The sequence below is a fragment of the Oncorhynchus keta genome, chromosome 11 (genome assembly GCF_023373465.1).
Source record: "Oncorhynchus keta strain PuntledgeMale-10-30-2019 chromosome 11, Oket_V2, whole genome shotgun sequence".
Classification (NCBI taxonomy): Eukaryota; Metazoa; Chordata; class Actinopteri; order Salmoniformes; family Salmonidae; genus Oncorhynchus; species Oncorhynchus keta.
Genome location: NC_068431.1, coordinates 50,154,036 through 50,181,839, shown reverse-complemented (window position 1 = coordinate 50,181,839; position 27,804 = coordinate 50,154,036). Strand labels below are relative to the sequence as shown.

The 27,804-nt window shown below is 46.3% G+C and overlaps 1 protein-coding gene across 8 annotated transcripts; it reads left to right on the top strand.

Annotated features, from left to right (window-relative positions):
• The first annotated feature begins 343 nt into the window (after positions 1-343).
• Positions 344-27,755, top strand: LOC118390507 (nascent polypeptide-associated complex subunit alpha, muscle-specific form-like). 8 transcript variants are annotated; one of them, XM_035781141.2, is made up of 31 exons: positions 344-1,003; positions 7,283-7,340; positions 7,471-7,566; positions 7,732-7,785; positions 7,922-8,100; positions 8,224-8,363; positions 8,531-8,599; positions 9,145-9,519; positions 10,018-10,206; positions 10,408-10,575; positions 10,831-11,202; positions 12,545-12,604; positions 12,753-12,966; positions 13,781-14,284; positions 14,600-15,208; positions 15,352-15,762; positions 16,013-16,486; positions 16,758-17,216; positions 18,134-19,156; positions 19,687-21,006; positions 21,279-21,621; positions 21,765-21,937; positions 22,149-22,197; positions 22,318-22,884; positions 23,055-23,106; positions 23,260-23,321; positions 23,992-24,103; positions 24,277-24,376; positions 24,547-24,620; positions 24,750-24,864; positions 25,202-27,755. In XM_035781141.2, exons 1-31 carry the CDS (start codon positions 900-902, stop codon positions 25,287-25,289), a joined length of 8,613 nt encoding a protein of 2,870 aa, XP_035637034.1. In that variant the 5' UTR covers positions 344-899; the 3' UTR covers positions 25,290-27,755. The 8 variants fall into 8 exon arrangements, with proteins under 8 accessions (XP_035637034.1, XP_035637033.1, XP_035637035.1 ...); XM_035781140.2 differs by having other exon boundaries at positions 23,983-24,103; XM_035781142.2 differs by having other exon boundaries at positions 345-1,003; positions 10,018-10,188; positions 23,983-24,103.
• The last annotated feature ends 49 nt before the right edge of the window (positions 27,756-27,804 follow it).

Below are 27,804 nucleotides of genomic sequence, written 5' to 3'. Positions count from 1 at the left end.
AATGAAATGCTATTCCTAAAATGTAAATAAGTCATTAAGGATAAAAGTGTCAAATAGGCAAGAGCACTTTACACATGGCTTCAATGTATCTTGCAGAATTTCTAGGATAGTTGAGTGAACAATTCAGCATATAGTATTCATTTTGAATAAAGTTCAGCAAAATTGGACTAGTTGGATTAGTCTGATTCACCCTTAATGTCTATGCTCTTCACTGGCCATCATACTGGCAGTGGCAGCGTGCAATGGACCAATCCAAAGTCTGAGGAGTTATAGTTGTTACCATTGCTGTACCAATAGGCAGAAGATAGAGACAACTTTGCATACTGCCGCATCATCAATGCTTTGCATACCGCTCCCCTTCTCTATCTGCACCACACAGACGCAACGCATGATAGGCTACCACTTGGGGAGCGTATTCAATTTACTATAATCTATAATGTAAAATCTGTCATGGTGGCTTTATCGGACAGTTTTCTATCCCTGGCTGGCTGGTTGAATGATAACTATTATATACCTAAACGAATTGTCGACGCGGACTTCCTTGGGAATAGGACTGACTACCTGTTGCATTTTTTTTTGCTTTTCATATTCGAATCATGTGGAAGTGTTGAGATGAGGACGAAAGTGGATTTGGTTCCGCGTATAAATTGTTAAATAGTGAGGCTACCGTAGTTTCGTGCCACATGTTTTTTCTTCGATGCGTTTAGTTGATATGGCGGCAGTTGACTCAACTCGATGAAACTTCATCGGCGGCGTGTCCCTGTTGAACACGGCAGCCTGAAGACATCGGTGTCACGCACTAAGAACTGTCATTGTACAGCCATCCGTAGGTTAGCCGACTTGAAAGGAGAGAGAAGAGGAACTTACTTTTAAAAAACTTTTATTACCTCAACTAAATTATGACTTCGGTTTGGAAAAGATTACAACGCGTTGGCAAGAAAGCGTCAAAATTCCAGTTTGTGGCGTCCTATCAAGAACTTGTGTTGGAATGCACTAAGAAATGGTAGGTTATGTTATTGCTTTAAAAGTAACTAGGCTACTTTTCACAACATCCCATTGATGCACGTCGTCTGAACTGCTCCCATTACGGGCGTCTCTTCTTGTAATATTTCTATTTTAAAAGTAGGTTTCCGCAGCCTAACAACATGGCCACTGTTTATGCTTCATGTCAAACAACTTATTCCATTATTTGATCAAACCCATAACGGGCCCTAGTCCGTCATCACAAGTGACACTAGTTACACTTTCAGGAAGGAGATGTGGTTCGTTGTTTCCTCAGCCTGGTTGCAACCTTGCTGGTCTCATATACTAGACTTAACATAATAAACGCAAAACCGGGACGCCTAAATTAGTACCGGGAAACCTAATTACGTTTGGTAGGGTTACTTAAAACATAAGGTTACTTAAGGGAAAGCAGGGGTGGACGTCCAGCAACCCAAAGATTGCGTGTTTTTATCTCATCACTGACAATTTTAGCTAATTAGCAACTTTGCAACTATACTGAACAAAAATATAAGCGCAACATTTAACGTGTTGGTCCCATGTTTCATGAGCTGATATAACATATCCCAGATTTTTTCCATACACACAAAAATCTTATTTATTTTGTGCACAAATTTGTTTATATCTCTGTTAGTGAACATTTCTCCTTTGCCAGATAATTCATCCACCTGACAGGTGTGGCATATCAAGAAACTAATTAAACAGCATGATCATTACACAGGTGCACTTTGTGCTGGGGACAATAAAAAAGCCACCCTAAACTGTGCAGTTTTGTCACAAAATACAATTCCACAGATGTCACACGTTTTGAGGGAGAGTGCAATTGGCATGCTGACTGCAGGAATAGCTGTTGCCAGATAATTTAATGTTAATTTCTCTACCAATGTCATTTTAGAGAATTTGGCAATATGTCCAACTGGCCTCACAACCACAGACCATGTGTAACTACGCCAGCCCAGGACCTCCATCTGACTTCTTCACCTGCGGGATTGTCTGAGACTAGCCACCCAGAGAACTGATGAAATTGAGGAGTATTTCTGTCTGTAATAAAGCCCTTTTGTGGGGAAAAAAATGATTCTGATTGGCTGGGCCTGGTTCCCCACTGGGTGTGCTTGGCTCCCAAGTGGGTGGGCCTATGCCCTCCTAGGCCCACCATTGGGTAGCCTAGTGGTTAGAGCGTTGGACTAGTAACCGAAAGGTTGCAAGTTCGAATCCCCGAGCTGACAAGGTACAAATCTGTCGTTCTGCCCCTGAACAGGCAGTTAACCCACTGTTCCTAGGCCGTCAAATAATAATTTTTACTGACTTGCCTAGTAAAATAAAGGTAAAAAAAAAAAAAATTACATCCATAGATTATAGGGCCTAATGAATTTATTTCAATTTACTGATTTCCTTATATGAATTGTAACTCAGTAAAAATCATTGTAATTGATGCATGTTGAATTATTATTATTATTTTTTCAGAATACTTTTTTAGCTACTTTGCAACTGCATGTTAGCTAACCCTACCCCTAACCTTAACCCTTTAACCCATCTCCTAACCTTAACCCTACCCTTAACCCATAGCCTAGCATGCTGGATCGAATCCCCGAGCTGAAAAGGTACAAATCTGTCGTTCTGCTCTTGAGCAAGGCAGTTAACCCACTGTTCCCCGGGCGCCGAAGACGTGGATGCAGATTATGGCAGCCCCCCGCACCTCTCTGGTTTGGGTTAAATTCGGAGGACACATTTCAGTTGAATGCATTCAGTTGTACAACTGACCAGGTATCCCCCTTTCCCTTACCCAAGCTAACGTTAGCCACCTAGGTAACGTTAGCCACAACAAATTGGATTTCGTATGATATCATACGTTTTGCAAATTTGTAGTATATTGTACGAATCGCAATTCGTCACATATCAGACAAGATGAATGATGGACATTCACAGCACAGATGAATACATACCATAGCTTATTATATGAATTGAAGAGTCCCGAATTACAGCCCAGGTTGGTTTCCTCTGATACAGTAATCTGAATAACAGAAGCTCATCGAGCCCTTACATTTCCACGTTTACTTTAGTGAACCTATAGTAGGCAATGGGCACAGGCCTACTGTAGCTTTTATGCACCCAATAGGCATCAATACTCCTAGCCTACTACATCACTGTCAGACCGATTAATGACAGCCATTACTTCAGTCCACTCAACTGGCAGGAGGATCTGGATCATTATGATGCCCTGACATGACCAGATCCTGGGTCACAGGGCAATTGTTTTCCAGAGTGATATAACGTTCAGCTTTCCTTTTTACACCATGATTGAATTTGTTGGTATTTATTCATTTGTGTTGTTAATAAGGATACCTGTGTTGATGTCATCGGTGTTGACATGTCATCAATTACCCTTTGCTGTTAAGCAAAGAGGAGAAGAGCCTCCGTCAAAACTACTAATTGATGAAATTAAAACAATAGTGTCTTCACTCTTAGCGGGAATACTAAAGTTAGTTGGCACTTTTATTTTCCATTAGCCGTGATAACGGGGGATCTTTCAATGAGTGTCTGAGTTGCACCATAGTTGGCTATACAACGACGATGTAGTTTGCAATCAGGCCTGCCAATCATGCCACGTTCTTGCTTATCTTTTCATGTTGCAACAGAGCAATAGTATATGCTATTGTGTACTGTACAGTAAAATACATTAAAAGGCAAAGGGGGATACCTAGTCAGTTGTCCAACTGAATCTATTCAATTGAAATGTGTCTTCTGCATTAGTGTGATTAGATCATTATTTCTTAATAGATACGATGTAGACTTAAACAAAGACTGTTTGAATCTGATACAATATCCATACATAATCCTTGGAGCCTTGCACCCAATAGTTGAACTGGATATCACTCATAATAACACAAACAGGAAGAGTGATCGAACTGTCCATCTCATGTTTTGTCAGAAGCTGTTCTAACATGAGAACCGATGAAGGGCAGAGGTTTTTTGAGATACAGCCTCGCTATTGATTGTAGCTTTTAGTTAGCAGGTGGGTCAAAGTCTTCAGACTCAACCAAGGATCAGTCTTGCCTCTGGTTGGGTTTATGACAGCTGGAGTATGACACAGCGGGCTGCTTTTTGATGTGAGTCATATTGGTCTCTGGTTATTCAGGACTATGGACATGCCTCCTCCTGTCCTAATGGCTTTGCCTGTCCCAGTCTGCCAGTCTATTTCTGTGCCCTGTGATGCCACTATGCTTTCAAACCAGCCCCCTCCCCACCCAAACATGACCTTTGGCTCCCATTTGCTATGTTGCTATAACTAGCCTGCAACCCGAGACAGAACTGAATAGGGCCCTGCTTTTCTATGTTCTCCTCAACAGGCTCCATTAGCCTATTAACTCTCTAGTGTTAGGATGGAGTCTCTTACAGAGGAACTCCAATATGTTTCGAATATATGTTAAATGTATTTAACACGGCCTGCTGTTTGCTTGTATTACAATTTACAACCAATATAAGTGAGCAATCTGCTCAACTGTTTTCTGGATACACATTATAAAGCTATACAAAGAGGGAGGGGATACTTATACCATAAGAAATCATGGACTATACAGTGCCTTTGGAAAGTATTCAGACCCCTTGACTTTTTCCACATTCCACAAGGCACACACCTGTCTATATAAGGTCCCAACTGTTGACAATGTATGTCAGAGCAAAAACCAAGCCATGAGGTTGAAGGAATTGTCCGTAGAGCTCCGAGACAGGATTGCGTCGACGCACAGATCTGGGGAAGGGTACCGAATATGTCTGCAGCATTGAAGGTACCCAAGAACACAGTGGCCAACATCATTCTTACATGGAAGAAGTTTGGAACCACCAAGACTCTTCCTAGAGCTGGTTGCCCGGCCAAACTGATCAATCGGGGAGAAGGGCCTTGGTCAGGGAGGTGCCGAAGAAACCGATGGTCTCTCTGACAGAGCTCTAGAGTTCCTCTGTAGAGATGGGAGAACCTTCCAGAAGGACAACCATCTCTGCAGTACTCCATGAATCAGGCCTTTATGGTAGAGTGGCCACATGACAGCCCGCTTGGAGTTTGTCAAAAGGAACCTAAGGACTCTCAGACAATGAGAAACAAGATTCTCTGGTCTGATGAAACCAAGATTGAACTCTTTGTCCTGAATGCCTAGTGTCACTTCTGGAGGAAACCTGGCACTATCCCTACGGTGAAGCATGGTGCTGGCAGCATCATGCTGTGGGTATGTTTTTCAGGGGCAGAGACTAGAAGACTAGTCAGGATCAAGGCAAAGATGAACAGAGCGAAGTACAGAGAGATCCTTGATGAAAACCTGCTGCAGAGCTCTCAGGACCTCAGACTGGGGGGGGGGGGCGAAGGTTCACCTTCCAACAGGACAACAACCCTATGCATACAGCTAAAACAACGCAGGAGTGGCTTTGGGACATCTCTGAATGTCCTTGAGTGGCCCAGCCAGAGCCTGGACTTGAACCCAATCAAACATCTCTGGAGAAACCTGAAAATAGCTGTGGAGCGACACTCCCCATCCAACCTGACAGAGTTTGAGACATCTGTAGAGAAGAATGCGAGGAACTCTCCAAATACAGGTGTGTCAAGCTTGTAGCGTCTCACCCAAGAAGACCCAAGTAATTGCTGCCAAAGATGCTTCAACAAAGTACTGAGTAAAGGGTCTGAATCCTTATGTAAATGTGATATTTCATTTATTTTTATTTTTAATACATTAGCAAACATTTCTAAAATCCTGTTTTTGCTTTGTCATTATGAGGGATTGTGTGTAGATTGATGAAGGGAAAATAACAATTGAATCAGTTTTAGGCTAGGTAGGTTACAGCCTTACTCTATGTGGAAAAAGTCAAGGGGTCTGAATACTTTCCAAAGGCACTGTAGGTTAAAAGGGATTGAGAAATATGGTTCCTTCCTCTTGTGAGGTACCCCACCCTCAAAAGCCCCCAAGAATACAGTGCCATGAGCCAGGTCACGTGCCTTATTGCAGTTTCCTTCCATTCTTCCTGTGTTGCAGAAGCCAGAGCTTCATCGTCTTTCTAACAAAAACAAGGGCCAAAACAATGGTTTGAAAACTTCTCCCAGTCAGGGCGACACTGTTATAATGTTACATATTGAGGGAGGATAGAATAGTGTATGACATATTTCAGGAATGCATTATTATGTCATGTAAAAAATAATGCCAACATTCACCTCTGGTAGTTCACCAATAGACATATAGAAAACCATATTATGTTTTACAGTAATTCAGTTCGCATGGGTGTGAGATGTATTATGGGTGTGAGATGTATTGAGAAAGTCTGTGTGATGTTACGAATTAGTCCACATGTGTTAAATGAGGTAGTCACCATGCGATACCGATGGCTTGCTGATACGGTACCGCTGAGAGGATGTGTATGAGGCAATGTTTGGCATTCTCCATAGTGATGCATCTGAAAGGCATTTGTAAGGGAAGTCTGGACCAAAGCTACAGTATGTTGCGTAGCATAGAACTGTAGTAGCAAGGATCCCTGGCTTCACACACACACACACACACACACACACACACACACACTGTGTCTCTTCCAGCCCCTGGGCATTGACCGCTGATTGTGATCATGTGACTCTCACAAGATCCCCTTTACTCTTTGCTATCCATCCTCTTCTTCATCTGTTGGTGAATAATAACATTTTGTTTGGGCTTGATTCCGTTGCATTGTTCTGTTTGTGTAAAACAAACCATACTTTGTGACTTAACCGCCAGTAATGACACTGACTGGGGGAGCATTCCCCGTTCTTCTCAGACAATTGTTCCATAAACAAACAAATAATACAGAACTTGTGTGTTGGTGTTTGCAACTTTTTTGAAACACACTGAGTGTACAAAATATTAGGAACACCTGCTCTTTCCATGACACCGACTGACCAGGTGAGTCCAGGTGGAAGCTGTGATCCCTTATTGATGTCACCTGTTAAATCCACTTCAGACAGTGTAGAGGAAGGGGAGGAGACAGGTTTAAGAAGATTTGAGACAGTTGAGACATGGATTGTGTATGTGTGCCATTCAGAGGGTGAATGGGGCAAGACAAAATATTGAAGTGCCTTTGAACGGGTTATGGTAGTAGGTGCCCGGCGCACTGGTTTGAGTGGGTCAAGAACTGCAACGCTGCTGGGGGTTTTCATGCTCAACCGTTTCTCGTATGTTGCGAGATGCAAGGAAGTTAACAAAACAATTTCTTCCATTTCTCACTGTCTCTTGTCTCATGTTTTGATGCATTCATCCCTTTTCTATGATTTCAGGCAACCAGATAAAGTGAGGGTGGTTTGGACCAGAAGAAATAGGCGTATGTGTTCCAAGGTAAACACTCACCCAGATGTACTTAAAAGATAAACAGCAGATCTCTTATCCCACTTGGATGGCAAGGATGCATTGCCGTAACTTGTATCACATTTTGATGTAGTCTTGTTGTCTTGAATTCTCGCTCTAGCTTCATGGATGGCAGCCGGGCATCAAGAACCCATACAGGGGGATGGTGGTGTGGCCCGTACCTGAAAATGTGGACATCTCCCTCACACTCTTCAGGGTAAATTTCACCCCACGCCTATTCATGAGTACACTGTTCTAGAGCTGTTTGTTTCTGTGTTAATTCATCTGTATACATTTCTATTGTAAATTGACAACGTACAAAAATGTGTGGAACGTGTGTCATATTTCCCTGTTATTTTCATTCCCTATGCTTACCCACTAGGATCCCCATTCCGACGTGTTTGAGGACAAAGACTGGACGTTTGTCATTGAGAGTGTGAGTGTACATTCTGCCTCAATCTAATTAGTCGCTCACAACAGCCGGCATTGAAATATGGACGTTCATTAAAAGGCCAGCTAACGGTGCCACTAAAGCCCACTCGTGAATGTATCCCTGCTGCTTTGTCTTGCAGGAGACGAAGGGCCAGCGTAAGGTGTTGGCTTCAGTGGACGTGAACATGAAGAAGTTTGCCAGTCCCACTCCCACTCAGCAAGACCTGACATTGAAGCTGAAGCCGCTGTCTGTCAAGGTGCTGGAGGCCACTCTGAAGCTCTCCCTGTCCTGTGTGTTTCTCAGAGAAGGGAAAGCCACGTGAGTCCGTCCCATAACAGCCCGCTAACGGTGGATTCAGAATTACCAGCCGCACTGCAGTAATAACGTCAGTAGCGACTTCATTACGTGTCGAGGTGGCAATGCTGTGTTGCTCTCCCGCAGTGACGAGGACATGCAGAGTCTGGCCAGTCTGATGAGCGTCAAACCCACAGACATCGGTAACCTTGACGACTTCAACGAGAGCGACGAGGAGGACGACAGGAGGTTCAGTGCTGGAGCTAGCATTAGCAAAGCGGCCACAGGTAAGCCTGAATCATAAATGTCATGAGATCAAAACCGTACCTTCTTTGGCGCTCTGTATCTGCCTTTCTGTCACATGACTCGAATAACGGCATCCTCACTTTTCTATCATAATCTCCTGGCCCTACTTTTTCCTTCTCTTGCTTTCTTTCTCCACTTTCTCTGCCAGCTCCTCCTGCTCGTCCAGTGCGCCTCCCGGAAAGGAGGCCTTCTCCTCTAAAACATCCCCCTGTCATAGGTACCCGTACCTCTCTTCCTCTTATTCTTCGTCTTGTTCTAGCCTTTGGTTTTCACCTCTGACTCCTTTCCCATCATCCCACCATAGTACCTCACGTATGGAGGATTTTCAATCATTTTGAAAGAGAAACCATATCCATGGATTTCCGTACAGGTTGACAATTGTAACATTACAAAATGATGGATCCCCCAGCGACGTGATTCTACATTAGTCACCACATTGCGTCGTCAAATGTTCCATTGAATCAGATACTTTACCCAAAGATATCGGACTGCCAAGAACAAGTAATAGAGAGCAACAGTATTACTTAGAAACTATGTATATGCTATGCAGCAGCTAGCTAGTTCTCTTGGAAATGTCAGTTGTGAAGTTGTATCTGATTTATGACAGTCATTTCATTTTTAACATGTCATATCATTCCACTTCTTTGCTTGTCTTTTTTGATCCTTCCTTCCTTCCTTCCTCTCCATCTTTTTCTATTTATACTCCTCTCCATCTCCATCTACCTCTCCCACCGTCTCTCCATCCCCCTCTTCATCCCATAGCCTGTGGGAAAGAGAGTGGCAAAGCTGGCACTGTCCCTGTCCTCCATTCAAGGCCCCCCCTGCCTGTCCCCCTGACCCCCTCTCCCCGTCTTCAAACCCGCTCCAGACATGCACGCTCTGTGCCACCCTCCCCTGAGCCCCCCAGGCCACCAGTGCCCCCAGTCCCCTTGGTGCCCTCATCCTCAGTGCCATTAGGACCCCTAGGACCCCCAGTTCCCTCAGTACCATTAGGGCCCCTAGGACCCCCAGTTCCCTCAGTACCAGTGTTTCCCCGCCATCAACCACCCTCCGTATCATCAGCGCCCTCACTGCCTGCCTTTACCCACTATCAACCACCGGCACTGCCCAAAATCTTCCGTCCCAGCAGCGGCTCAGGTACCTGCAGCCAGGCAGATGGACTGAATGATGCTGCCTTGACAAGTGCTTAATGAAGCTGAACTTGTTTCTAAATCTGCATGATGGTACTCCCTGTTTTGCTTATGAATTGCCTTTTAATTTTGTTCAACAAAAGTATCCCCCAGGCAAGAGCATGGTGTAGTAATGTCTGGGGTTGGGCTGTCTTATGAGAGTGAGTTGAGCAACGTACAAATGACTAGCAGCATCGACCAGTGGCACTTTTGAACCTGCTTGCTTGTGTTGGAAGACTTTTTCTGAAGAGAATACCAGTGTTACTGTAAGTTAACAGAAATGTTCTGTGTTATTAACAGGAAACTGTGGTTAAGGAAAGAAAAAGTAACATCACTGCATGTCCTACTGCATGTCTATTTGCAGTATCCCTCTTTCCACCAAGTCCTCGCTCTCACTCATTGGTTTCTACTATTTATCTATTTCTGCTATTTGTCTTCCCTATTTTCCTTTTCTTCTTGCTCCTAGCGCCTGTGTCTTTTCTGAGTAGTCTCCCGGGGGCTTTGTGTGGCCCTGCAGTGGATTTGAAGCCCCGGGGTGTTGGTCAAGTGGCCCCCGATCGGCCCCAGTTTAGACCAGCTGAGCCCCTGGCCTCTGGCCTCTCTCAACACCCCTCTCTACCCTCCGGCCCACAGAGAGGTACCGGATGCATGGAAGGTCAAACGCCACCTGCTTATCACATTGGCTATTCTATGTCTTTAAGTTCGACTCGGTTTGAGTGTCTAAAGCTCTAGTTTTTCACTATCATCTTTCTGACCTGTCTTATCCTTCATGCCTGATGCCCGCTCTCCCTCTCTCTCTATCTCCCTATCTCCCTATCTCCCTCTCTTCCTCTCTTCCTCTCTTCCTCTACTGCAGCTCGCTCAAATGTCTTCCGTCCTCAGATTGTATCGACTCAACAGCGTCCATCCTCCCCCTCTATCTTTTCCTATGCTGCATCTCTTCAAGACAAACACACTGCTACTACTGCCCTGTCTCAGGCAGAGCCATCCCTACCCGAACCTCAGCTCCCCAACACTCCGTCAAGTATGGAAACACATTCTATCTCTAGCGCTGACCACTTTGTGTTACTTTATAGCTTGTGTAGATTGCTTCTCTTCCGTTGTATTGTCTTGGAGGGTGAGCCGACGCTTACTTGCTGCTGTGTCTGTACTCTTAATGGTGGTTGATGAGCTAATTATATACTTTTTCTCTTCCCCTCTTCCTCTGTTTACCCGCAATCATGAATCTTTGTCTCCCCGCTCAACCCACCTCTCCCCTTCATCAACTCTCTGCTCTCAGCCTCCATCCGGCAAAGGGAGTGGGGGAGGCCCAGGCCTGTGTCAGTCCCCAGTGGCCCCTCTGTCTCTGGCCTGTTCCCCTCCTATTCCTGTCCCTCTCCCAGGGATTCCATGGCCCCTGTCCCTCTGCTGACTAGCCCAGACCTGGATGCTCTGTGTGACCCTCACTGTCCTCCTTCCATCCCTTTCCCTAAGTCCTCACCTCCCGTCAAGTGTCTTTTCTCTCGCAACCCTCCCTCTCCTCGCTCTAACAGCCACTGTAAACGTGCCCTAGTCGTTGCCCCTCTCTCTGACCCTCTACCCAAGCCTGTCCCTTTGCTTCCTGCGACTGTCCGTGCCTCTGCTTCTGCAGCTCTCACTGCCTCCCAGTCAGGTACTGAACCAACAGGTCTCACAGCATGAATACCATCAGGGCGTGGGGGAGGGAGGGAGGGAGGGAGGGAGGGGGGACTAGGTCTATGACATCAGCCTCGTTTCATCAATAAAACCATTCTGGCCAGTTTGTCCCTTGCGGTTCACTGCCTGTTGGCAAAGGACTGAGACAAGCACACTATTCCACTGCCAATTTTAGCTGTTACTAAATTCATTTCAATGCCTATGCACAGTGCTGAAGGCACAGTACCAATGAAGTGGTGTAATCAGCTAAGAATATATCCTGCACAAAGGCCCAGTTGTCTGTATAGTCCATGAGCCATTCCCCCAAATGTGGTGAGGATGTCTCACAGGGATTGTTTTTGGAAGGTCTAGGTCTCTGGAGTTGTGATGTGTGTTTGTGTGTGTGTGATGGCAGTACAACAACTGGGCTATCACTTTTCCTTTCATCTCTCCATCCCATTAATTTTTTCCCCTAGGGATTTGACCCTTATAACAAACAGTGTCAGTATACAACAAGTTATTGCTCACTTATACCCTTTAATCATATATCATTTGGAATGCTTAGACTCACAGCTATCCGTCAGACACATTTTTTTTTTGGGGGGTGTTCGTGTCAACAGAACTCTGACCTTTGACCTCTAGGGTGCATATCAGAATGACCTGGGGGATTACATGTGCCTTACTTGATGTTGTTGAGAATTGTAAACTAATAGGAAATAGAAGTAGGAAACTATTGCGAGCACTTCGACAGATCCCTTGATACCCACCACATGGGGAAGAGAGAGAGAGAGACCTGACTCAACTCCAACTAAACTGTCTGTCGTACAGCGGAGAGCGTGTCCAACTCCAAACCCACACAACTGAATAGATAAGAGCATATCATCAACGCACCGCTTCCAAAACAGAGCTGAGAAGCTCTCCGTAAAGAAAATGAACTGCGCGGCGGCAGCTTTAACAGGCCATTGGTAGGGATGAAAGAGCGGGATATCCGGAGATTGCTCCAATTGCTGCACTGCTATCACATATTTTCCCACTCTAGGGACATAGACCTTTAAAAAAAAAAAAAATCCCTAGGAGACATCGTCACCCCAAGTGAACCCAACCCAGTACGCAACATGTCCTGTTGCAGCTGCAATGGAGGAGAGCATTCTGTTACCGCTGCCAGTAATATCTTAGTCCAGACAAGACGTTCCTGTGAACCACGTCATGCACCGCTGAGTGTCAACAATGTCATACTGTACCCACTAATGCAACGTTTAATGCATCGTTTAAACGGAAGTAACATTGTTCTATGTTATCCCCATGACGTTATGCGTGCCTCTTCTTTTATTTTTATACAGAGATCCAGAGGGAGTTAAACACTCTCACAGAAGAGGAATACCACAGTCCTGCTACACTTGGTGAGATATTCTGCCATGTTCTTGCTATATTTACGGAATATATTGACGTACTGGATTGTATTCTAGCATAATATGTCGTTTTCCCTATAATAACTAAGAATGCTGTTAAACCTCGTTTGACTGATCTATGTCTCCCGACCCCCTCCAGGGCCGAAACTGTCAGAGCAGCAGAGCCTGTCTGTCTCAAGTGAGACCCTTCCCCTGGCCCTGAACAGAGGGGACGAGTCTCTCCGCTCCCCCAGAACTGCTGGCACCATCAGGATCGCCAACCAACAAGCCTCTGCGTCCCTGGAGGGAGACCGGGAGAGCCGACCGGAGTCAGAGAAAGCCGTGGCGTTGAAAGATGGCGGGACCATTAAAGGGTGAGTTCCTAGTGGGTGGTGTACTGTACAGCCACTTCGCAGCTGGGACCTCGACGCTTCCATTTTCAAATGCTGCGGTTGAAGTGTGAGACAGTGTTCGAGGTTATATGGTTGTTAAGCTTGTGCGTGTGTGTGGTACACTATGAGCATGAGAAGAACATGTCTGCTGTGAGTTTGAGATAAGCACATGCATGAGGTTTGTGTGTGCTGACTTTGAAAGCCCCACGTTTTATGAATCGTTTTTCACAATTGTTTGACAAATGAGGCAGCTTTAGCCTTTTCGTTGCTATTGGTTGCTATGATTTTGAGACTAATCGCAAAATGGTTGCCAATGGCTGCAAGTGTTTAATGGAGTGAAAGAAATCTTTGCCCGCCTTTCAGCTTCACAGCAATGTTGCAGAGACATGCTGTAGGGAGATTTCCTGATTGATGGATCTCTGTTGACTCATAAAGGGCAGAAATAGGCCTATTTATGGCCTCAAACAGGGAGGAGTGGTAGAGAGTGGAATTTATGTATGTAGGGTCTTGTTTTCCATTTATACCCAGCTACATAGCATGCTTCCCCACCCACGATTACTCATCCCCTTCCTCTGTCTTGTTACTGCTACTTTCATTTCACCTTCTATAAAACACACAACCCTCCCTAACACTACTGTGTGCTTCCAAATCATGACCCTGGTGTGTGTGTGTGTGTGTGTGTGTGTGTGTGTGTGTGTGTGTGTGTGTGTGTGTGTGACCTGCCTGCTGTGCGGCCCGGGAAACCTCCCTGCTCTCGAACGTCTGAGCTCTGACACCAAGTATCTTTGTTCCTCAGTTCTGGGCAAGATGGCAGCCCAGCAACTGGTATCCCTGGCCCTACGCCCACAGAAGTCTCTGAATCAACAGAGCTTATTCCAGCGCTCCCTCCTCCATGGCCTTTCTCTAGCCCGGAGACAGAAGCACCAGAGAGCACTACCCCTAAAGAGCCTTCTACCAACATCCTGGGAGCATTTAGTGTTGATAACCCGCCATTGGCCGGAAAGAAGTCTGGCTTCAAACGGACATCCAATGAGACCAAGGAAGTGCCTTATCAACCTGCCAAGCCAGAGGACTCCTCTCCCTCGACCCTGGACGAAACACCTTTTATTGCAGACAAGCCGCCATTGGCTGAGCCTGAGCTCGACTTTGATGACCTAATCATAGAGACGCCCGATCCATCAGTCACGGCAGGTAACTTGTTTTTGGAGGACAACGCAGGCGAAGAGGGATCAAAAGCGGACACAATAAAGAGGTCGCCATTCAGCATCTTGAAGACTCAAATGGAACATCTGGCTGGAGGGTAAGTGTGAGATTCTGTCAGCAAGCAGACAGTGCTGCTGTTTCCTCTCAAGGCAGCCTCTTAGAGGAGTCGTTTTTTCCCGTCCTCATCCTTATGTGACGATGTATCCTCATCCTTACGAGCCTGAACGCTATACTTGGCTATATTATACAGGCACTCTTTTAAGTATTTATTGAAGGGCACCTCTTTTCTTCACACACAAATGTGTTTACACACGTACACATATGCACACGACCACACACGTACACACCCACTTCTGAGAATAATATCTCCATTGACGCTCAAACCCTTGACATCAGTGTCCCTGTCTCTCAGTGTTGAACAGGAAGCTGATGTAAATTCAACGGCAGGGCCATATTCAAGAATGGCAACATCAAAAGAGCACAGGCCAGTTGACACGCAGCTACTCCCAGAGATTGTAAACATCACGTGTGAAGACACAGCCGAGAAGCACGGCAAAGGCCAAGAGAAGCCCGTGGAGAAGAAGCAGGAGAAACAAAGGCCGACACCTGATTTTCCCTGTTTATATGACCTCAACAAGTCAGATGAAGACAAGGAAATGATGAAAAACATGGCTGCCCTGGAGGCTTGTCCTCCCAGTATGACATCCACACCAGCTGAGTCATCCAGTATTCGTACTCAAGAGCTCCCTCCTCTGGAGAAGAAGCCAATCAAAGCTAAAAGGCCATCATGGGCTGAGGAGATTATGGGCTCCAAAGAAGAGGACAAGAAACAGATGGACAATCAACCCCAGGATGAGAAGGCGTCATTATCACAAGCTGATGAGTACAAATCAGCCCCCCTTGAAGTTCAAGCTAACAGGAGTTATGAGGAGTCACATAGTTCAGAATGGAATTCAACGGAAGAGGAGGCAGGCATTTCGGAAGCCCACAGAGGGGATACTGGCTGTGTTCAGAAAGAGCGGTAAGTGAGAGCACATTTTGTTTACATTTTTTTTCTCTCTACGAAATGTCCTTTTAACCATGTCAACCTTTCTCATCGTCTAAACTCTCTCTTCCTCTGTCCCACTCCATATCCTGTTCCGTCTCACCTTCCGTCTCTTTCAGTTCCTCTGACCACGTGTCATCAAAAGCGGACACATTTCCCTTGTCAGGCCGTGTCAGTGTAGATAAAACCATAGAAATAGATTTACTATCAAATATCAGTAATCCTATTTCTATAGTGAAAACCATGGATGCCACGCCAGGAAGCCTAGAGACACCCCATGTGGCTGAACCCCCTCCATATCAAGTTGTTGAACCTATGGTCCAATCCAGCTTGACATTAGAGACCATAGCTGAGGATGCAGTGGCGCAGGCAGAGCTTCCCCTCTGGGAGGCCCTGGAGGAGAACGCTCAGGATCCGAAACCAGAGCAGGACTCTGGAGAGGAGACGATCAAAGATGAAGTCCTCGGAGAGGAACAGGGGAAAGTCGATGAGAACATGCTAGTGCCGGGCGTAGAATCACCGGAGACAGGGTAAGTGTGGAAGGGAGGCACCTCTATACCACTGAGAGGAATCGACGACCTCAGTTACCCCAGTTAAAGCTTAACGTAAAAGGTGTGAATTATAGTCTGGTGGGTATCCTTGGCAACACTTCAAATGTATGACGATGCCTGGCCGTGTCCTACACCTCTTTTGAGTGTGTCTGAGCTTGCAAAATATTCACTGTGTGTAGGCTAATTATACAGTAATACTGAGGTAATTCCCATATGTTTGCCCTTTCAGCTCAGACAAAGCTGTTAAGCCAGAAGCTGGCATTAGCAGAGATGAGGGTCACAAGACAATCACCTCCGATGAATCCGAGGTGTTCCAAATGCCACCTACCCCAGAGCCCACACCCCAGTCTCCTGAATCACTTCTAAAGGAGACTATTGTAGAGGAGGGTAAAGACGGTGAACCATCAACTTCACCGTCTACATCCCCTCGGCACCTCCCCACGAAGGTATTCAGTAGCTCCACCATGAAGCGCAGATCATTGCAGATAGACACGCTTGTGTCATTGGAAGCAGCCATTTCTCCAGCTGGAGAGTCAGATTTAAACGAAGAGGACCTATGCGATATGAAGCGTCCTCCCAGCACGGGGGCTGTAGAGGCAGAGAAGCCTCTATGGGCTGCTTTAGAAGAGAAAACTAAGGAGAAAGGGACAGAGGGAGTAGGCATGAGCACATTGGAGGCAACAAAGAGTACCTTGCAAACAGGGTAAGTTACTGGGGGTTAAACTCCTCATGGCATGGCATGAAGTGTCCGTGTGAGGTACATTTACATTAGACGTGCATGTTTGTGGTGGTGTTGACATTTCATACATGTTTTAATGCTCACCCAAAAGTGCCAATAACACTGCGTTTAGGCTATAACTTTTCTGGAGACTAGTCGTATTCCCCTTAGTAGAAATCTCTATGGATTCTGGTCCTTGTGCTGGTGTCAGACTGGTGTCCAATCAAGTGTCTCATTTCATATCTGTCTGTGGCAGCCCATCTGGACAGGGATCTGTAGCAGAGATCCACTTGACTGAATACCTAGAGGACACTCCCCTCCCATCTCCCTCCAAGGAAAATAGAGAAACAGACATTTACTTTGACTGTGACAGTTCAGTGGAATTGTACACGCCATCAAAGGAGGCCCCCATTCGCCTTCCTAAGAAGAAGAAGCAATTATACCTGAAAAAATGTGCTGTTGTCAACACTGAGAGTGAAGAAGGTGAAAGTGAGTCTGGTCCCTCCGTGGTCGGCCCAGGACAAGCCGACAATGAGCAGCAGCTAGATCCGGTGTGGAAGAAAAGTTCCGTGGACGCATCAGATTTAAGTACAAGAGAAGAGTTGGAAGATAAGCAGGTTTTGGGGAGGCTGGCGCAGGTTCCCGTAGCTGTACAGGAGGAGGGTCTTGATGTTGATGTCTTCATGAGAGCATTAGTGAGGGCCATGTACAGAGGGTAAGTCTGACGGGCGACCGAGGCTTGCTCAGCTTTGACATCTTTGATCAGCATGGCCACAGGCATTTTAGGGACTCTTGAAGTGCTCTTGACTCTGCGGCTGAATCTGAAATGTGTCTATTTTTGTGTATGCCGGCTTTTGCTTGTGAAGACATGTCGTCAATAAGATGCGACGCTTAAATAGCAACGTTTGTTTCAACCAATTTGAAAGATTTCACATCTACACTGAGTGCACAAAACATTAGGAACGTTAGGAACAACTGCTCTTTTCATGACAGACTGTGCAGGTGAATCCAGGTGAAAGCTATGAACCCTTATTGATGTCACTTGTTAAATCCACTTCAATCAGTGTAGATGAATGGAAAGAGACAGGTTAAAGAAGGATTTTTAAGACGTGGATTGTGAATTTGTGCCATTCAGAGGGTGATTTAAGTGGCTTTAAACGGGGGAACGGGTGATGGTAGTAGGTGCCAGGCGCACCGGTTTGAGCGTGTCCAGAACTGCAACACTGCTGGGTTTTTCACATTCAACAGTTTCCTGTGTGTATCAAGAATGGTCCACCAACAGAAGGACATCCAGTCAACTTGACAAAACTGTGGGAAGCATTGGAGTCAACATGGGCCAGCATCCCTGTGGAACCCTTTCGCCACCTTGTAGAGTCCATGCCCTGACGAATTGAGGCTGTTCTGGGGGTAAAAGGGGGTGTTAATTCAATATTAGGAAGTTGTTCCTAATGTTTTGTACTCTGTGTATATGTTCAAAGATTTGATGGAAATTTGAATTGTAAAATGTCACCTTGAAATATGTCTTAAAGTCCATTGAAAAACAACTGCATCTTCCACGCCTGCTGTACATGTAACCTAAAAACGTTGTTCAAATATCCCCTAAATATTTGTTCAAATATCCCCATTCCCTAGTTATGAGACTGTGACTTCCATACTTCAGCCATCTGGCATAATGATGTCTAATGATGAGGTAGGAGAACCAGACTCAAGACCACTTTCTCCATCTGAGTTTGAGATCCTACCACCTGAAGCCTTTTCTGATGCATTGGAGGAACTCCCAGTCATGGTCACAGACTCATCACCGGTCCAGTTGGCCCACAAGAATGAAATGACTGAAGAGACTGGCAGGCTAAGCTTAGTGGAGACTTTGTGTTTAGCTGCTGTGGAGCAAGAGATGTTCAAGGACCCAATCACCAAAATTGAGCAAGAGGTCAAACCTCTGAAGGAGTCCACCAAATCACATAAAGAGACTACCAAACCACTGAAGGAGAGCACAGAACCACTGAAGGAGAGCACAGAACCACTGAAGGAGAGCACAAAACCACTGAAGGAGAGCACAGAACCACTGAAGGAGAGCACAGAACCACTGAAGGAGAGCACAGAACCACTAAAGAAGAACACAGACCCACTGAAGGAGAGCACAGACCCACTGAAGGAGAGCACGGAACCACTGAAGGGGAGCACGGAACCACTGAAGGGGAGCACGGAACCACTGAAGGAGAGCACGGAACCACTGAAGGAGAGCACGGAACCACTGAAGGAGAGCACGGAACCACTGAAGGAGAGCACGGAACCACTGAAGGGGAGCACAGAGCCACTGAAGGAGACGAACACTGCGAAGGGTAAACCAGAGAAGGATGTTCGTCCACCTGTGTTACCACCTGTAGAAAACGAAAAGGATGCAAAAAGCTGTACAGATGATTTCCCACCACTGAGAGAAGCAGAGCTGGATGAAATAGCTTATGAGAAGTGCTTGGAAGACAATGACGACGACGCCACCCCTATCGTTAACTACACTAAAGCCCGTAAAGAGACAGTCAAGGGAAAGACCAAGACAGTGTTCATGCCTGACAGCGATTCAGATGAGTTGGAGTTTGAGATGGGGCAGGAGGATATAGGCACAGTGTGGCTAGCAGAGTTGTACATGGATGCAGGGTAAGTGCCTGAGCTCCTGTCGCTCTCTGCATTCCTTTCCTGCATGGCTTAATGAGACCGATTTGTATTCATGTAGTAGGAATGGAGCTCTGTCAGGTTGTGGCTGGGTTTTTGTACTCCGGCTTCTGGAGTGGTACAGTTAGTTGTCTTTGCTTATTTTTGAATGATCTTCTTTTCGGATTTCTCGTCCAAGTTATTTCACATGAACTTGCGGTTTTCAGATCTTTGTGTACAGTCTACTACCATGCCTGAGGCGAGGGTTTAACTGTTGGATGTTAGTCCTCTGAATGTGCATTTGCATGTGGAAGTGAAAGTGTTTTTGCAAACAACTTTTAAACTGAACCCAGTGAAATGTTGGACATAGCTGATAGTGAGCTTGCCGTGGTGGTGTTTACTGTTGCCACACCTCGGCTGTTGGACCGTCGCCTTTTGACTGTGGCGTGGTCGAGGATTGTGTAGCCGTCTGCATTTTGGGGAAATTGCTTTCATAGCCTTGCCAGATGGCTAACGTTGATATCTCTGTTTCACAGTCGAGCGGTGTTCTCTTCTTCACCACCTGCTCCGCACGAGGTCAACCGCCCTGATAGTGTGTCCACACAGCAGGCCACATCAGTGGGGTCCCACCCTGCAGGACCTATTACTGGAACCATTGAACTGGAGCCACTTCCCTGTCGTCGCAGCAACAAAAAAAAAAGCACTCCTCCAGTGCCTCTTCAGGAAGTAGGCCCAGAGAGAGTTAGTCAAGACACGGCACCTGTTGCCAGTTGCCTGGCTCCACCAAAGCGAATCAAAAAGAAAACTGTTCCACCACCCGATAATACGGATAGTCTGGCAATGGCACGAGAGAGCAGCAAATCTAGCTTAATAAAGGAGACTTTTAACACTGACGCTAAAGAGGAAGACATTCCAAAACCACTAATCCTCGCCATGGAAACGACTTCTTCCGATAGCATTCTGGTGACAGCCAGAGAAAAGGGAGCCAATGACAAGCCTCGTCTAGCAAAGGAGGGTGATGATGAGAAAGATGTCCCAGAGAAAGATGTCTCTGTCAGCTCAGTGGTCCCATGGCCTCTACGGTCCTCTCGACCTGGAACACCTACTACATGTCCCAAGGTCCCTCACGTAATCACCACGGAACCCCCCAAAGAGGACCTAAGCCTAATTGAGGAGGAAATGTTGCTGCTGGCTAAGATTAGTCAGATGGCAGGAGAAGAGCCATCAGATGTGCCTGTGTTTGTGCCTGTGCCTGCCACGCGCTTCAGGAAACGCCTGATCCCCTCCTTCCATGAGGACGACCCTTTTCTGAACCCAGAAGATCTCCCAGCCTCCAAGGCCAGTGAGGAACAAGAGACTCCGTTACCAGTGATCCCTCAGGAAGCCAGTATAGACAGGCCTGAGCCAAACCTCCTAGATCTAGATGGAAGGAAAGGGTGGCAGGAAATCATTAGTGAGCCCTCCACCGTAGCCGCCTCCTCAAATCGTAGCCCATCAGAAACGATTACTGAGTTTAATCCGGTGGTGGCAACCACTGAGGGTATGACATCATCAGACTCTGCTGTGAACTCGACAGTCCGTTCAAAGGAGCCAGCGGAGGTTGAGGAAAGTATCCCGATGACAGAGACGGTGACAGATGGGGTACCTGTTGACACAGGGTTGAAAGTAGACAGCGGTGCGCTCTCTACAGTTTACCGTGTCCCTGCCCAAGAGGAGCGCCTGTTGACTGAAACCGGGGCAACAGTCCTCATTGGGAAGGTGCCCGAATCAGGGGTCGAGGAGGAGGATGGTCTTGAGATAGACCAGGATGCTACTCTGTGCACCATAGATACACCAGTGGACGGGGTGGATGAACAGTAAGTTAGCAGGACAACCCATGACATTGTCTAGCTTTGGCGCGGCCTGGTTTGACGTTAATCAGGTCATGTCATCGGGCTCTTGTAACTCCTTGCCCAGTTGAATACTATTGATGAATACTATTGACTTGGATCAATGCATAACTGTAAGCTGTTTTTGTATGGCTGCAGGACAATAGAGTAACTGAAACGAGATCAGAAGTTTATACATATCAGCTGACTTTACTTGGCTGTCCCATCATCTTATCTCAACCATTTCTGTCCCTTTTTAGATCTGAGACGGCTGAGGGGGGAAAGACGTCCGGTGACCTGGCTGTCCCAACGATATGCTCAGCCACCCTGCCATCCGCACCAGACACCACAACCCATAGGAACGACCAGCTCCCAGCCACCAGCCCAGGCAGTGAAGAACCACAGTCCAATGGACAGACGCCAGCAGATAAGGGGGTCACCTCTGGTCAAGCGTCGGACACGACTGTACCTCCCCGTCGCAGCAAGAAGAAAACCCTTTCCTTTCCCGTGGTCCTTCAGGAAGTTGCCCCGGGGTCCTCCGCTACCACGGCGGACAAGGATGAAGCCGATACGAAAGATGTGCTAGTCCTCAGCCGACAGGAGGTACATTTGATTCTCATATTTCCTTTTCACAAGAGGTATCAACAGTTCATTATATTTCAAACACAGCCGAACATGGAATATGTCAATGAGACTGTCAGTAGCTATAACAGGTGTGTGTCTCTCTCTCTCTCTGTCCCTCTCAGATGTCCGGTCCACTGCCCAGTCCCGGGCTGGTCACCTCCAGCAAGTCTCTGCTGGAGTGGTGCCAGGAGGTTACGAAGGGGTATAAGGGAGTGAGGGTCACCAACTTTAACACCTCCTGGCGTAATGGCCTGGCTTTCTGTGCCATCCTACACCACTTCTCTCCCGACAAGATGTAAGCACTTAATCGCTAATCAGTTAAATTCCCACCGGCAATGTTCCGTCCTCGTCGGAACGTAGAAAGTCACGCAACTTTATTATGAGTCCATGCATGTACTTGAATAATTATTCCACCTTTTGTACAGGGATACAGCCGAAGTTCTCACAAAACAGTATCAGGAAGTTCCATCTGTCCTTCTATTAACTACGGGTGGGTTTTTTTTCAGAGATTTTGAGGCACTGGAAACCAACGACATCAAGTTAAACAACAAGAAGGTGAAAAAGTCATATTTACTGTACATCACTATGTATAATAATAATAAACACACATCACGTCTGTAAGGAACACAGAATTCAGCATTTTTGTCCTGACCCCTCCCCCTCTCTCTCTCTCAGGCCTTTGATGGCTTTGCCGCGCTGGGCATCTCCCGTCTAATGGAGCCCTCAGACATGGTACTGCTCTCTGTGCCAGACCGCCTGATCGTCATGACTTACCTGAGTCAGATCCGCACCCACTTTATGGGGCAGGAGCTGAGTGTGCTTCAGATAGAGCACAACAGCAGCCAGTCCAGCTATGCAGTGACTGAGCCCAGTCAGGGTTCTGACGTGGATGCTGCTGCTCGCTTCTGTGCCCGCAAGCTACAGGAAGGTAGCATCTCCCTGGAGGACGGTGCAACAGAACAGGCCTCTAAGCCCAATGGGAGCCTAGTGCCACCGCCTCGGACGAAACGGTTGACAAAGGGGGAGGAGAAGGGGAGCGGAGCTGGGGGTTTGGAAGGGGGAGCGGGTGGATTACAGACCCCAGTGCCTCCACCCAGGTCACACGCCTCTGCAGCGAAATCCGGATTTGGTCACGTGAGAGATGCTGACCTGGTGAAGAAAAGGCGCTTGCGGCTGAAGAGTGAGTCTATGGATGAAGGGGATGGGCTGGAGCAACAGAGTAGCACATCCAAGAGCACAGAGGTACATGCTGAATGCGGCCTTTTCTCCCAAGCCATTTTCCCATCTTTTAAAACTCCTTTCTTGCATTTGAACGGAGATTCATGTTCTATTCATTTGCCAATGTTTTGCTCTTGACACGAGGCCATGTTTCTCTTTACCTATAACATCTATTGTGTTTGTCTCCTGTCCAGTCAGCTGAAAGTGTATCAGACAGAGCAGTGAAGAACGGCTCCTCAGAATCAGGTAGGAGATTTACCAGGAGATTTTTTTACCTGAACTGAAGGAGCCGACAACAGAAATTTACACAGTGCTTAAGCGTGATATGAAAGGCTGCAGTCTCTGTGATTTCCTTGTTCAGTAAATATTCTAATGACCAACTGTTTGATCTGTATGCAGAGACAATGAGCCCAGTGCCTGTCCAGGAGTCCAGTGTCTCAAGCCAGGAGGAGGATACTCTGGTCAGTTCAAACCTTTACGTCATGTTATTATCCACTTGACTGTTTACATTTGTATTCCCCTTGGCTTCTCTTTTTACCTTCACTGCTAGGCCTCTGTGGCGTTTAGTCCAAGGCTTAACCTGTCCGTCACTACCTCTTTACTGCTAGGCCTCTGTGGCATTTAGTCCCAGGCTTAACCTGTCCGTCACTACCTCTTTACTGCTAGGCCTCTGTGGCGTTTAGTCCAAGGCTTAACCTGTCCGTCACTACCTCTTTACTGCTAGGCCTCTGTGGCGTTTAGTCCCAGGCTTAACCTGTCCGTCACTACCTCTTTACTGCTAGGCCTCTGTGGCATTTAGTCCCAGGCTTAACCTGTCCGTCACTACCTCTTTACTGCTAGGCCTCTGTGGCGTTTAGTCCAAGGCTTAACCTGTCCGTCACTACCTGTTTACTGCTAGGCCTCTGTGGCGTTTAGTCCAAGGCTTAACCTGTCCGTCACTACTCTTAATTTTTATCATATTTACTTCCTGGTCTTCTCTTTGCCTTTAGTCCTGTTTCTCCCTCTAATCTTCTGGCCTTTTCCTGTCTATGTTCATCTGTGTGTCTCTCCTTACACGTCCTCCCATCTGTCTGTTGTCTGTTTTCGTTTTGGCAATGTGTGTCTCTGTATCTTCATGGTCAGCGTCTGCAGGACACCAGTCAGTACGTGCTGAGTGAGCTGCAAGCCCTGGAGACTGAACAGAAGCACATCGACAACCGAGCAGGCGTCGTGGAGAGGAGACTCAGAAGACTGATGGAATCAGGTGAGAATGACGAAAGGTATCAAAAGGGTGCTGAACCTAACGTGAACGGTGTCAGGCATACCGCTATGTGTGCTTATCCACGGATTCACTTTCTCAGTATATACAGCAACAACAACAAAAACGCACCTTTTTAAGGTGCCATTTTAACTGTGGACATTGTGCACTTGCTCCAGGTAGCGACCAGGACGAGGAAGAGAAGCTGATCCAGGAGTGGTTCACTCTGGTCAACAAGAAGAACGCCCTTATAAGGAGACAGGACCACCTGGAGTTGCTGTAAGACACAACACACCACTCACATCTATTATTTTTAAGAATACGTAACACGTTCATGTTACTAGCAAATGGTTTTGACCTGAAGTTTGCCGTCTAACTACATGTGCCATAGTATGCTCTGTTTTGTGTACCCAGCAGAGGGCAGCTAACCGAATGTATTGTATTCACAGGCAGGAGGAGCAGGACTTGGAGAAAAGATTTCAGCTACTGAATAGAGAACTCCGAGCCATGATGGCCAATGAAGGTTAGTCCCGTGCATAAGCAGAACCTTTGTTTACATTGAGCACAACCGGTGAGACGACTGTAGACCCAAAGCAGTCGGGCCGCGCATAATTACTGTGATGTTATCTTCCCTCGTCTTCCCTCTCTTCAGAGTGGCAGAAGACTAAGGCCCAGCAACACCGGGAGGAGCTCCTGCTGCAGGAACTGGTCTCTCTGGTCAACCAGCGGGACGAGCTGGTCAGAGACATGGACGCCAAAGAGCGAGGGTGAGACTAGCCCATCTGTTTGTTACAGCCATTGCGTATACAGTTTGAATCACCGAGCATGTGTATAGGACGTCACGGTGCTCCCTTAGCGTGCCCGTGCCAGCCTTCCCTCAAGCGTCTTAGCCGATCGCGCCGCCTCGAAAGCTAGCTAACGAGGCGACGCAAGCGGGACACTTAAGGCCGAGGGGTACGTTTCACACGTCCCCATGTGCTACACGCGCATGTTCCATATGTTTTGATATGATGAGGTAGCGTGCCGGTTGTTTTATATATATATGTGTGTGTGTGTGTGTGTGTGTGTGTGTGTGTGTGTGTGTGTGTGTGTGTGTGTCCTCAGGGCTGTTGAGGAGGATGAGCGCCTGGAGCGGGGGCTGGAGCTTAGACGCAGGAAGTTCAGCAACAAAGACAAGTGTGTGCTACAGTGAGAGAAGGGACGACAATGACAAATACCAACCCATCCAGGAACTAAACCTCCACAATCCCTGCTTCATACCAAGCTCTCACTCACTCAGCATCCTACAGTATGAAACACCCCTAGGAACCTGCCACCCCAGCAACAAATCCAAAGCCCTCTGCACCGATGGGATGATTGTCAAGCAGTGTTTTCTCTCCTTAACTGGGATTTTGGGACTGGTCATTAATGATCAATTACGTCCCCTGGGACGCTGGAGCTGTGTGCCTTCCCCTTTGGAGATACTTGAACCAAATTTCCCCCTGTACGGTGAAGGTCCCTCATCCACTTCAAACTTTTGATTGAAAAAACTAGGACCTCTACAGTTGTCAGTCAATATGCCTTACTCTGTCATTCAGTGGACAGAAAGCCCACTGTACCAACAGATGTGTGTGTGTGTGTGTGTGTTTATGTGTGTGTGTGTGTGTGTGTGTGTATACCTTTAGCCCGCCAAGAAGATAAGTGGTTCCGTAATTAAGTGCCTACTCTCACATCTGTAAACATGTCATTGATCTTATCTGGTTCGACAATATACGATAATCAACTATATTAGATAGTTTGTTCTTTGCCTTTGGTGGAACTGGCTATTAAAAGAACGGTCTGGTGGTTCCGCGCAAAATATTAAAAGGGCTCTGTACACAGGAGGACCGACCGTTCTGTGTTTTACTTTGGACCCAGATGTTTGACGACAGACTCAAGTTTGCGAGAGTACCACGTATTGAGATTTTCTGGTGTCGAATGTGTTTTCAATCCTTCTTTTATTTATGGTTTGGACATTTTGCATGAGAAATGTTTGGGTTCGGTGTGTGTGTCATATTGAGCATATATGAACAGTCAATCAATCGACCCCGAAATGAAAGGAACAGAGGACAGTGAACAAAACGTGAGACTTTAGTTGTAGAGAGAAGCTAGTAGTACTACTTGGAATGGTATTTATTGTCCTGTATGTATTCCAAGTAGTACTACTTGGAATACATACAGGACAATAAATACCATCCTGTAAATATTCATATTTATACTCTGTTATAACCTGGCACTGCAGTTCTTTTCATGTTTTTTTGTTAGCAAAGACCTTTTAGTTTCACATTTCTATTATCACAGATGATGATGATGATGATGATGATTTTGATACTAACCACTAGTCCAACGGAAAATGCAACTTTGTCCCAGCCTCTTTTTAAAAAGAACATTCGAACACGATATGTTTTGTGTTTTGTTTAAACCAGGGAATGATAAATAATACATTTTTGAAGTTTAAAAAGAAAATTGGGAGTTTGTTTGAATAAGTTTCCTCTGTTGTCATATCTTTGTGGTACTTGTTCACTTTATTTTCATGGAGGGATGTCATTGTGTTCTGTGAATGAATGAGGAGTCATTTCTCAATATCTATATTATCGTGATCGTGTGCTATTATACTGAACAGAATATAAACTCAACATGCAACAATTTCAATGATTTTTACAGAGTTACACTTCATGTGAAATAAATTCATTAGGCCCTAATCTATGGATTTCACATGACTGGGCAGGGGTGCAGCCACGGGTGGACCTGGGAGGGCATAGGCCCACCCACTTGGGAGCCAGGCACACCTACTGGGGAGCCAGGCCCGGCCAATCAGAGTGAGTTTTTCCCCACAAAAGGGCTTTATTACAGATAGAAACACATTAGCTGTCTGGGTGGCTGGTCTCAGACGATTCCGCATGTAAAGAAGCCAGATGTGGAGGTCCTGGGCTGGCATGGTTTCACATGGTCTGCGGTTATGAGGCTGGTTGGACATATTGCCCAATTCTCTAAAACGACGTTGGAGACGGCTTATGGTCGAGAAATGAACATCGAATTCTCTGGCAACAGCTCTGGTGGACATTCCTGCAGTCATGCATGACAATTGCACTCTCCCTCAACTTGAGATATTTGTGGCATTGCGTTGTGTGACAAAACTGCACATTTTAGAGTGGCATTTTATTGTCCCCAGCACAAGGTGGACATGTGTAATGATTATACTGTTTAATCATCTTCTTGATATGCCAAACCTGTCAGGTAGATGAATTATCTTGTCAAATGAGAAATGCTCAGTAACAGGGATGTAAACAAATGTGTGCACACAATTGGAGAGAAATAATCATTTTGTGCTAATGGAACATTTCTGGGATCTTTTATTTCAACTCATGAAACATGGGAACAACACTTTACATCAGTGGTTCCCAACCAGTAGTACTAGGACCCCTGGGGGTACTTGAAGACTCCTGAGACCATAGGCTTACTGGTAAAATGCACATGAGGTACTTAAGGGGTAATGCAGGCAGAGCAAAATACAGTTGGTGGTACAGTAAACGAAAATGGTTGGTAACCCCTGCTTTACATGTTGCGTTTATATTTTTGTTCAGTATATTTATAACATTTGTGCATGATGAATAAATAAGCCTCCTTTGGTAAGAACGTGTCAACGTGTACTGTTACAGGCCACAGTTGAATCCCCGGAGCCAGCTGAA

Excerpts from the sequence above, each read along its gene's own strand:
- LOC118390507 (XM_035781140.2), top strand. The coding sequence starts at position 900 with ATGACTTCGGTTTGGAAAAGATTACAACGCGTTGGCAAGAAAGCGTCA. Across the intron at positions 7,786-7,921 it reads GGACGTTTGTCATTGAGAGT|GAGACGAAGGGCCAGCGTAA; the intron begins GTGAGTGTACAT and ends TTTGTCTTGCAG. Across the intron at positions 10,207-10,407 it reads AGGTACCGGATGCATGGAAG|CTCGCTCAAATGTCTTCCGT; the intron begins GTCAAACGCCAC and ends CCTCTACTGCAG.